A 12,241-nucleotide genomic window follows, 5' to 3' on the forward strand; every position below is an offset into this window, starting at 1 on the left:
AGTGTGAGAGGAGAAGGACAGAGCAAAATATGAAGAGTTAGGGTTGGCTGGCCTGGCTTTGGGTTTTTTTTTCTTATTATTATTAAATAAATGTAATTGTTGTAAGCTAGCCATATATGTGATAAATGTAGATAGTATTTATTTAGCTGGGTAAACTTTGTGCAGCTAGATAGCTAAGTTAATGTTGTCCTCCTGCCTTGTTTCTCTTTTGTGTAAGTTTCTACATATTGTGAGTTTTTTTTTTCTTTTTGACAATAAATGGAGTCTGTTTTTATTTAGCTGGTTTAGTTTTTTTCTGTGTTTTGTCTCCCTCACTCTCTCACTTGTGTGCAGCCTATTTATACACCCCTAGGCCTTTTGGCAGGCCATAACAGTACAGTTTCAAGATTCAAGATTCAAGAGTATTTATTGTCGTTTCATCCATATACAGTAGTACAGCATACAGTGAAACAAAACAACGTTCCTCCAGGACCATGGGGCTACATAGAACACAGGACAATGAAGAATCCACAACACATAACATAAAGACACATGATGTATAACAAGGTGCATGTGAGTCAGATGTGCAAACATGTGCAACCATGTGCAACATTGCAGAGCAGAACACATATATCAGATATCAGATCGGTCCTTGAGTGCTCAGGAATCTTGGGGTAAAAACCTGTTACACATTCTGGTGGTAAGGGTCTGAATGCTTCGGTACCTTTTCCCAATGGCAGGAGTGTAAACAGTGAGTGTGAAGGGTGTGTTGGGTCATTCACAATGTTGGTGGATTTGTGGGTGCAGCGTATGGTATAAATGTCCATGATGGAAGGAAGAGAGACTCTGATGATCTTCTCAGCTGTCTTCACTATTTGTTGTAGGGCTTTGCGATCCCTGACAGTGCAATTTCCAAACCAGACAGTGATGCAGTTGCTCAGGATGCTCTCTATGGTTCCTCTGTAGAATATTGTTAGAATAGCTGGTGGAAGATGGGCTTTTCACAGCCTGCGCAGGAAGTAGAGCCACTGCTTGGCTTTCTTGGCTAAAGAGCTGTTGTTGTAAGACCAGGTGAGGTTCTCTGCTAGGTGGACACCCAGGACTTTGGTGCTATTGATGACCTCCACAGTTAAGCCGTCAACGTTAAGTGGCAGATGATCACTCTTAGTCTTCCTAAAGTCAACAATCATCTCCTTTGTTTTGTCTACATTCAGAGACAGGTTATTGGCTTTACACCAGTCCGTTAACCGCTGCACCTCCTCTCTGTATGCTGACTCATTTTTGTTGCTGATGATACCCAGCATAGTCGTGTCATTGGTGAATTTTATTATGTGATTAGAGCTGTGCGTTGCTGCACAGTCATGAGTCAGCAGTGTGAACAATAATTGACTCAACACAGCCTTGAGGGGCTCCCGTGCTCAGTGTGGTGGTTCTGGAGATGTTGCTTCCAATCCTGACTGACGGAAGTCCAGAATCCAGTTACAGAGGGAGGTGTTCAGTCCCAGCAGGCTCAGCTTTTCTGTCAGCTGCTGAGGAATAATCGTGTTGAATGCTGAGCTGATAAACAGCATTCGAACGTATGTGTCCTTATTGTTCAGATGAGCAACAGCCAGATGGAGAGTGGTGGCTACTGCATCATCTGTTGAACGGTACCGGTGATAAGCAAACTACAGGGGGTCCAGTGAGGGGGACAGCAGGATTATGATGTGCCTCATGACAAGCCTCTCGAAGCACTTCATGATAATGGGAGTGAGTGCAACGGGACGGTAGTCATTGAGGTTGGACACTTGTAACTTTTTTGGCACGGGAACTATGGTGATGGTTTTGAAGCAGTTTGGGACAATGGTGGTGCTCAGGGAGATGTTGAAGATGTCAGTAAAAACATCTGTCAGCTGGTCTGAACATTCCCTTAGTACTCTGCCAGAAATATTGTCTGGTCCTGCAGCCTTCCGTGGGTTGACTCTTTGTAGAGTATTTCTCACATCGGCCACAGTCAGGTTTAATGCTTGGTTGCTAGGAGGAGAAGTGGTCTTCCTCATTACCATGTTGTTCTGTGCTTCAAACCGTGCATATAATTTATTCAGCTCATCTGGAAGGGAGGCATCACTGTCACAGGTGGGTGGTGTTGTCCTGTAATTAGTGATAGCCTGGATGCCTTTCCACATTCTCCGTGCGTCTTTGTCGTATAGAAAAAATCCCTGGATTCTCTGGGTACGTGCGCGCTTTGCCACTCTGATGGCGCAGTTTGGGATTTCATCACCTTCCTTGAAGGCAGAGTCCCGGGTCTTTAGTAGCACACGCACGTCCTTTGTAATCCACGGTTTCTGGTTGCGGCATGCAGCGATGTACTTGGAGACAGTAACATCATCAATGCACTTATAGATGTAGCTGGTCACCGATGATGTGTACTCCTCCAAGTTGATACAGTTTCTGTTGGTTGCAGCCTCTCTAAACATGTCCCAGTCAGTGCACTTAAAACAGTCCTGAAGAGCAGAGATGCCTTCTGCTGACCAGGTTCTCACCTGCTTCAGAACCAGTTTGGTACGTCTGATGAGCGGTCTGTATGTTGGAATTAACATGACAGAGATGTGATCTGAGTTTCCAAAGTGGGGGCAGGCCTGTGCCTGGTACACAGCAGGAATGTTCGTATGCAGCGTGTTCATCCCTCTCGTTGCAAAGTCCACAAACTGATGGAATTTAGGGAGCACTGACTTGAGATTCTCATGATTGAAATCTCCAGTGACAATAGCCAGTCCATCCAGGTGTGTGTTCTGTATGTCTGTGATGACGCTGTACAGTTCCCAGAGTGCTTCCTTAGCACTGGGAGGTATGTAAATTCCGATTATGTGGATGGTGTTGAATTCTTGAGGCAAATAAAAAGGTCTATATTTAACAATCACAAACTCCACTAGCGGTGAGCAGTAGCTAGAAACAAGCACAGAGTTACTACACCATTCCGTGTTGATATAAACACACAGTCCACCACTGCGAGTCTTACCGCACAGAGTAGCATTCCTGTCCACTCGTAACACAGCTAGCCCATCTAGCTGAATGGCGGTGTCCGGAACTCTGTCACTAAGCCACGTCTCAGTGAAAACAAAGACGCAACAGTTTTTAAACTCACTTTGGGTTAGGGTGACCAGACGTCCTCCAAAAGGAAGACATGTCCTCTTTTTTAACATGGTTTCCTCCGTCCACCAGGCATTCCAAAAATTAATTAAAATGTCCTCCTTTCACAGAATCACGAACAGAGTTAACCGTTTTTGACTAATTATATATGATATATACCGAGAATGAGCAGCCTTCGGACATCCTCCATTCATATGCATCACCGCGTGACATTATGTTACATTATCACATTATCAACAATTGTAACATCAAGTAGCCACAACACTGTTTTATATTCTGTTTCCGCCCAACGGCACAACGGACAGCGGTTAGCAGTTGATTGGAGTTGGAAAATATATTTTGTAATTTTTGTCCTCCTTTTTGACAGTTGGTGTCCTCCTTTATAGCTGAACCCATCTGGTCACACTACGCTGGGTAGTTCGCTGAAGTCGAATGCAGTCCCGTTTTTTGTCCAGGGAGCAGATATTATGAAGTAATATGGACAGGAATGCCGGTCGGCTGGGATTAGCTTTTAGCCTCACACCGACTCCTGCTCGCTTCCCGCGTTTCCGCCTCCTCATGCACTGCCTCTGCGTGCCTCTCCCTCAGCCATTTGTATCAGGCGACGCCGGGGGCTGAAGGTCCAGTTCTTGGAGCAGACTGAGGTCGCACAGTTTATCCCGCATATCATTCTTTATGTTTTTATATGAATATCGGTAGCAGAGAAGCATCTCACCTTGATATACATGGACATTAGTTGTTCTGAAATCCATGTACTACTGAAAAAGTGGAAAAAAAAATAATAAATACTACATAAAAACACTATCTCAGTCCGGAGAGGCCGCTGCGAGTAGCCGCCACACCACCATGTCACAGTAAAAGAGAGCCACTAAAATGTTCCTGATTCCATTTCCTATTCTATTGCTGGACAGTTACAGATGACAGGAGGAGAAAACTCCAAGAAAAGATTTTATGTGGAAAATGCACCTCTAGAATCCCACATTTTTCTGTAGTTCAAGAATACAAAGTTATGTCAACCAGGCTAAATGACCACCCAGCCTATCAGGACATTCTATATTTACATTATCCAAGTCACTATCTTTCACAACATTCTAGAGCTCTGATTATGACAGAGTAAAGGAAAAGGAATCTCAATGTTCTACTAAAATGTAGTGTTTTTATGTTACATAGGCCAATACTATCAAGGGCCAGTCTGTATTAAGTTTTTAAGGCAAGTTAAATGAATAGGCCCTATGGCTTTTACACTAAAAGAATGTGTATTACAAGAGCCACAAACACACATCATGCTTACAGCTTCTGACAAGTTAAAAGAAGCATACAAAATTAAACATTATTAATGAGTTTCCAGTTGTTCGCATTAACTATCCATCCATTATCCAACCCGCTATATCCCACTAACTACAGGGTCACGGGGGTCTGCTGGAGCCAATCCCAGCCAACACAGGGCGCAAGGCAGGAAACAAAACCTGGGCAGGGTGCCAGCCCAATGCAGGGCACACACACCAAGTGCACACTAGGGACAGTTTAGAATCACCAATACACCTAACCTGCATGTTTTTGGACTGTGGGAGGAAACCAGAGCACCTGGAGGAAACCCATGCAGACACGTGTAGAACATGCAAACTCCATGCAGAGAGGTGAACCCCAGTCTCCTACACATTAACTAATTTCTGGAAAATCAGTAAAGTGAAAACTTTTTTCTCTATGTGCAAAAACTACAATAGTGGCAGAACCATTAGATTGTAAGGTTTCTAAACTCTTTTTGGACTTCCCCAACAGGACAACATGCCAAAGTGCATCCCAAAGCGTGATCACCGCGTCAGTGGAACACAGCCTATCAGTTGCTGGGGCAACCGTGGGCTCCCAGCACCATAGCAACTCACCTTGAAAACAAATCCTAAAAGATTGCAGTCCCACTATGAGCACCTTCCGTTGATGGGGGATGCAAGGAATATTACAAATCCAGGGAACAGTATTACTTGGCCACTAACTGCTGTGTCTGAGTATAGGAGAGTGGTAGATCCTGCTAGAATAACTAAACGTGCTGTTCCTGTTTCAAGCTGAATAAAGCTGGTTTTGCTAAAGTAATGAGACTCAGCCTTGTGTTTTGGGTTGCAAGACGGTGACTCACATGTCAGTAGATATTCTATGTTAAAAAGAAGTCCAAACTTCTTTTGAAATACTTGATGATCATTTTCCACTTATTTCTACACATTGCAGCTAAATTCAGACATCTAGTAATTTACTGGCGGGCACCTGCTTCCTTGCAACTACTACCAGTGAAATAAAACTGACCCTTCAAATTTGAACTAAATGTTGTAAATTGGGATAAAAGTTATAAATACAACAGGCATGGTTTGCTTTTCTACCATTGTTCATTAGTCCTACTCTATTTAGATGAGGTTACATATTAAAAAATGCCAAATATTAAGAAAATAGCATAAGGCTTGTCCAGGCAAGCACAATAAGCATGACATGAACATGCAGGTTAGGTGCATTGGCGATTCTAAATTGTCCCTAGTGTGTGCTTGGTGTGTGTGTGTGTGCACGCCCTGCGGTGGGCTGGCGCCGTGCCTGGGGTTTGTTTCCTGCCTTGCACCCTGTGTTGGCTGGGATTGGCTCCGGCAGATCCCTGTGACCCTGTAGTTGGAATATAGTGGGGATGGATGGATGGATGAATTATACAAAGCTGTGTTTACAGGAATTCTGGGAAGCTCTTCTAAGTAGTAGTAGCAATCAATTTACCCGTCAGAGATGTATTTTAAACCTATGGGTTTAAGGTCAGGATGAGTATGAAACTTTGTTTTATTTTATATAAGCTGTAAGCATTATATAGCACATGTATTTAAAAGGGGGAGTCTATCAAGTACTTTATGTTGGCAATTAATAAAATTAAAGACAGCAGCCTGTCAAAGTACTCATTTCAAATATGTAGGAATGGTGTAATCTGTTCTATTTTAAGATATACAGTAGATCTTTGGAATTTGCACTTATTCAGTCATCAAGCCAGGTGTGTCCTCACGTAAGAGTGTTATTATTTTTTTTATCCTGTTTGGAATGTGTTGAGTTTCATTAGAACAAGGCAGCCCTGCCTGAGCTGTCATCTGTCTCGGTGAGCTGCAGTAAATCACTGAGCTCGCTTAATGCAGCCCAGCCATGACAAATGGGTTAGACATCTGGAAATCAGCTAAAAGGAAGACAGAAATTTAAAAGGCTAAGAGGATCGTAGTGAGCTGAGCTGTGCAGAATGTTGACCACATTCTAGTCTTACTAATTTGTGCCTGATTCTATGACCCCAGTAAAACCCCTTGCATTTTCTACTGATGTGACATGGCACTTGAAATGCAGATTTAGGCAGACTATACACATAAACATCAACATTTTAGACCTTACCTACAATGAGTCCTCAATGCACTGCCCATCCCAGCCTATCCATTTAAACACCCCTGGTCTTATTCTGAGTAGTCAAAAAACATTTAATGCCAAGAATGTTTTCATCGCCCTGGCCATAGCACCGAAACAGCCCTGGTCAGGGTCACAAATGACCTTCTGATGTCACCAGATACTGGTTCTCCTTCTTTACTCATTCTCCTTGACCTGACAGCTGCTTTTGATACAATTGATCATAATATTCTTCTTCACCGTCTGCAATACACCATTGGGCTTTCAGGAAATGTTCAAAATTGGTTTACATCCTATTTGACCGGTAGAACTGAGTATGTCGCACTTGGCAGCGCAAAATCTCACACCCATAATGTTACCTGTGGTGTTCCACAGGGCTCTGTGTTGCGCCCCATCCTTTTCATCATTTACATGCTCCCCCTTGGAAGTGTGATTAGCAGACATGGTTTTTCTTTTCATTGTTATGCCGATGACACTCAGCTTTATCTTAGGACTACTCCCACCTCCTCTACTGCTCCTCTGCCAACATATACACTGACTATTTGTTTGGAGGAAATAGAGGCATGGATGAGGCTCAACTTCCTTCAGCTAAACAGATCTAAAACAGAAGCCATTTTAGTTGGCACACCACACCATCTTCGTTCTTCTACCATCACCAGTATCACTTTTTCTGGTCAAAACATTCTTCTTTCTACAACTGTTACCAATTCGGGTGTTAAAATGGACTCTCAACTCACTTTTGACACCCACATTAAACATCTCTGTAAGTCATCTTTTTACCATCTCAGGAACATTGCTAAACTTCGTCCAACACTTACCCTGGCAGATGCAGAGAGGCTATGGATCTGCTCCCCTGTATCTACAGGAACTCCTTATCCCTCATACTTCCTCAGGCATCCTCCGCTCTGTGCATACTAACACTCTTCAAGTTCCCAGAACTAAGCTTAGCATTATGGGTGATAGGGCCTTTTCTTCGGTGGAGCCGAGGCTGTGGAATTCTCTCCCTGACTACCTGGGAGCCCCACAGTCGGCTGATGCTTTCAAACGAAACCTAAAAACTTATCTTTTTAGAAAGGCATTTTGTTAAATTATTTCTATAGATTATCTTGTTTGTTAATTTATTCTTATTTTGTAGCACTTTGAGATTGTTAAATATAAAGTGCAATATAAATAACATTTATTATTATTATTATTATTATCCCTTTTAGATTGGCTCCAGCAGACCCCCGTGACCCTGTAGTTAGGATATAGCGGGTTGGATAATGGATGGATGGATGTTTTCATCCCTTTTAATTTACAGTTTTACATCTCAGGGTCATATATCATGATACAGACCTATCAAACCTCTCAGAGCCATCGGCTCGTCGCTGGATGACTGTCCATCCTCCTCCTTCCGTCATATCACAATACACAGTGAAGTCAGTTGTTGACTGGAAAGGCCGAATCTTGTAAAATCCACTTTTTGTATTCCCTTCATTGAAAATCTGAGAACAGTCTGAAACAGAAAAAAAAAAATATTCTGGTGTTGCAAGCATAAGAAAATGGTAAAAATTTAATCATTATATAAGATAAACGATCAATGGGGGGGCTGAAGGAGAGGCAACTTCTGATTAAGTGTTTCTTTAAGGTATGGGCTTATAGGGTAATTAACCTGACAAAAGTAATAGTGAAGACTTACTGTGTTAGGATAGCAGTGGAGATGAGAAAATGAACTTTGCAATCTGCTGATGTTGTTCTTCTCAATTTTTACACTTTATTAATCATGTTTTTCTTATTACTTATATTGATTACTGTGGTGTCCTTGTGACACCATTTTTATAGAGATTTCTGTCATTTTGATGTTTGCATTTCAGGGCAGGGGCTGGCCACTCATTTGACTTCACTGTGTCACTCCAGTTTAAGATGGAGGCAGAGACGGCCTTAGGGGTGTGCAGGGCCTAGGGCTGATCAACCCCACCAAGCAGGGCCGGTTACGTCAAATGCTGTTACCGGTATGTGTGGACTACAAACTTGTGTGCGAATTTAATAAAAATAATGATAACATACACCGGATTTTCTCATTACAGTATTCAGCTAAATTTCTGCAAGATAACGTGGAGTTTATCAAAATATAATTGGAGAATATAACTTGACAAATCTGCTCGAATGAGACATCAAAAGGGGGCCCCTTATGCGCGTGAGGGCCTAGGGTGGTCGCCCCAATTGCCACCCCCAAACGGCACTCTTGGATGGAGGTGTGCAGATTTTGGACCAATGAAGTGTGTGGGTGACAGTTATTTTAAAAGCTTAGCTACAGAGTCCCAGCTTGTACTTTATACTTGTGTACATTTTTCACAAAGACAATAACAGAATTTAAATATAGTCTATCTATCTATCTATCTATCTATCTATCTATCTATCTATCTATCTATCTATCTATCTGTCTGTCTCTTTCTATCAATCTATCTCTCTCTCTCACTCTCTGTCTGTCTGTCTGTCTCTCTCTCTATATATATCTGTCTGTCTGTCTCTCTCTGTCTCTTTCTATCTATCAATCTCTCTCTCTCTCTGTCTGTCTGTCTCTCTCTGTCTATCTACCGCTGTCTGTCTGTCTGTCTGTCTCTCTCTCTCTCTATCCACCTATCTATAAAAGAACAGGATGTCTGTCTTTCTGTATGTTACCTATACAATCCTTCAGCCTTTGACTGAACCGGACCAGATTTTGAATAGTTGCTCTCTTTAGAACCTAAAATGTTGACAGTGAGGGTCCCGGTAGTTTTTTTTTTTTTTCCTGTGTGCTACAGTTTTCACACCAGTGTCTCCTGCTGGCTTAGAGAAAGTGAAGCATCTGAACAGACTAAAGCCAGACTAGCAAACAAAATGACAAGAGCTTAACATTACTTACTCGGTCAACACCACAGGCTACTTCTATCTATTGTAAAATACAAGCAAGTATCATGCGCTTTTGCAAAGGGAGTTTTGGGTGAGGCCTGATTAAAAGTGGAGAATCAAACAATGGAGAATCAAAGGGCGGTTGTTTAACTTCTGCTTTGTCACCTTGTCTTCATGATGTATTGTACAAACTGTCCATCCTGAGCTAAGAGGATGAGGATGAGTCAGATTTGACATTATTCATAGTTACATCCAGGCAAGGAGTTACCGCAATTCTGGAATCCAGTTAGACCTGAAAAGAACACATTCTCAAAACACCATGTGATACTTCTATCTACTATAATATAAAAAAAATATTGTGCGCTTTTGCAGAGAGTGTGTTTGGTGAGGCATAATTGAGAGTGGAACTGCAGCTCAACACAAAGAAGAATCAAGGGCTAGTCGTTTAAGTCCTGCTTTATCTGTTTTTCTTCATGATTTAAGCACTATAAACTGTCTACCTTCAATTTTAAGGACATAACAACATTCATTGATACAACCAGGCAAGGAGTTGCTGCAATTCTGGGATCTAATTGGACCCAAAAAGAACAAATTCTCAACTCACAAGAGTAGATTCATTGATAGAGAGGCAGTGTTAATAAAGGATGGGACAGCCAGCAATAACAACAACAGAGTCAACATACAGAAAAAATTATAAACCTTTACCTTCTTCCTTTAATTCTTTCTACAGATACACTCAGGCAATGGCAGGTGTTTTGGCTAGTAGTCAATAAAAGTTGGAATGAAAGCCTGTTTATTTTTTCTTTATTACAATATATTTTAAGGTTCCTGAACTCTTTTGGGACTCCCCCCAACGGGAAGACACGCTGAAGAGCGTCCCAAAGCACGATTACTATGTCTGTGGAAGACAGCCTATCAGTTAGCTCCCAACGCTGTAGTGGCTTGCAGCAAAAGGAAATCTGAGCCGATCTCGTTCGCGCTTTGCCTGCCATTAATGGGTGATGGAAGGAACATTATAAATGCAGGGGACAGTAATACTTGGCCACTAACCTGGCCACGACACTACCTGATTGCTGTGTATGTGTATAGGAGAATAAATAACCGTGCTGTTCCTGTTTCAAGCTGAATAAAGCTGGTTTTGCTAAAGTACTGAGACTCAGCCTCATGTTTTTGGGTGCAAGACAGTGACTCATAGGCTACATCACAATGTACAAAAGGATTTAATTTTTAATGCAGTCACTTAGCTTGACAAGTGTTACTTAGTAAATACCCACCCCCCAGTAATCCAGTGGGCTTCAAATCATCAGCTCTGAAAATAAAATTGGAGAAGGACAACAGAATCTGAATCAGAAGTAATCGAAAGTTAACAATGCTTGACCTCTTGACCACTGCTACTTGATTGTTAAAGACAAGTTATCCATAAGGGCTTTTGAAAAAAGACATAAACCCATCCATTCATCCATCCATTATCCAACCCGCTATAACCTAACTACAGGGTCACGGGGGTCTGCTGGAGCCAATCCCAGCCAACACAGGGTGCAAGGCAGGAAACAAACCCCGGGCAGGGTGCCAGCCCACCACAGGACATAAAACCAGCTACACCCAAAAAAAATTAATGTACGCTCCAAAAACAAGGGACAGCGAGTACCATCTTATTAAAGCTAAATGAAATGGGTAACTAGTATATATGATAAAGCAAAGGAATAACGGGGGTCCTTTGCAACATGTTTTTATGCAAATTAGATATTTTTCAATTGTAACAAAGGCGCTATATAGGAGCCTGACCTGACACAGATGGACACAGAGGCACGTATAAAAATAAACCAACTTTTATTTTCTTCACCTGTGGGGCACGTCTTCCCCGTGAACCCCACAGGCAATACACAGTCCCAAAGCACACAAGACCCACAACAGTTCTCTCTTCTTGCCACCACTCCTCCTCTAGCTTAGTCCTCCTCCTCCCGACTCTGGCTACCGAGTGGTGGTGGCTGGCCCCTTTTATAGAAGTGTTCCAGGTGCTTGACCACCTGGTCCCAAATGCCCTTCCAGGTGGGGCTGAAGACTTGTTCAGCCAGCCGGGCTGTTGATTCCAGGCAGAACCTCCTAGCAGCCACCCCAGCTCCCAACCAGGCTGTGGAGGACACCATCTCCCATGGAGCCCTGCGGGAGGTTGGGGAATCACCATCGGCCTGGGAGGCTGCCACCAAGCGTCCCGGGGAGATATTGAGCTGCCCATGGTTGCTCCCCTGGAACATATGCAGCAGGGGCGTCCCGCCTGGGCATGGGCCATGGCCGCCCATCACACAATTAAAACTTTTTGCCAGAAAAGCAGCCCAGAAAACATTGAATGTGTTCCAGAAAATAACCTCAAAAAGCCATCTATTAAAGCCAATGTTAACAGTGCCTGCCCCCAAAAACAGACAAGTAGTGGAAACTCAACATTGGTTCAAAAAGAACAAGATGTTGGGTGCAGGGGATCTTACAAGACCACTAGGCTAGAAATTCAGTGTCTGTGCATTAAGGTATGACATTGAATGTTCACCTCTGCCTCTCACATTTAAAAACAAATAGCTGAACGTTGTTTAGTATTTATAGAGATTTAACATCTTTTTTATCCATCCATCCATCCATCCATTATCCAACCCGCTATATCCTAACTACAGGGTCACGGGGGTCTGTTGAATCCAATCCCAGCCAACACAGGACACAAGGCAGGAAACAAAACCCGGGCAGGGCGCCAGCCTACCACAGGGCACACACACCAAGCACAAACTAGGGACAATTTAGGATTGCCAATGCACCTAACCTGAATGTCTTTGGACTGTGGGAGGAAACCGGAGTACCCGGAGGAAACCCACGC

General features: G+C 42.9%; 1 protein-coding gene across 1 annotated transcript in view; it reads right to left on the reverse strand.

Annotated features, from left to right (window-relative positions):
* fgl1 (fibrinogen-like 1) overlaps nt 1–12,241 on the reverse strand; it is a 94,488-nt gene that overhangs the window by 54,631 nt on the left and 27,616 nt on the right. The window contains exon 4 of the mRNA XM_039750947.1: nt 7,846–8,005. Within this exon, the coding sequence (XP_039606881.1) occupies nt 7,846–8,005 (160 nt within the window). The remainder of the gene's footprint in view (nt 1–7,845; nt 8,006–12,241) is intronic.

The sequence above is a fragment of the Polypterus senegalus genome, chromosome 4, assembly GCF_016835505.1.
Source record: "Polypterus senegalus isolate Bchr_013 chromosome 4, ASM1683550v1, whole genome shotgun sequence".
Classification (NCBI taxonomy): domain Eukaryota; kingdom Metazoa; phylum Chordata; class Cladistia; order Polypteriformes; family Polypteridae; genus Polypterus; species Polypterus senegalus.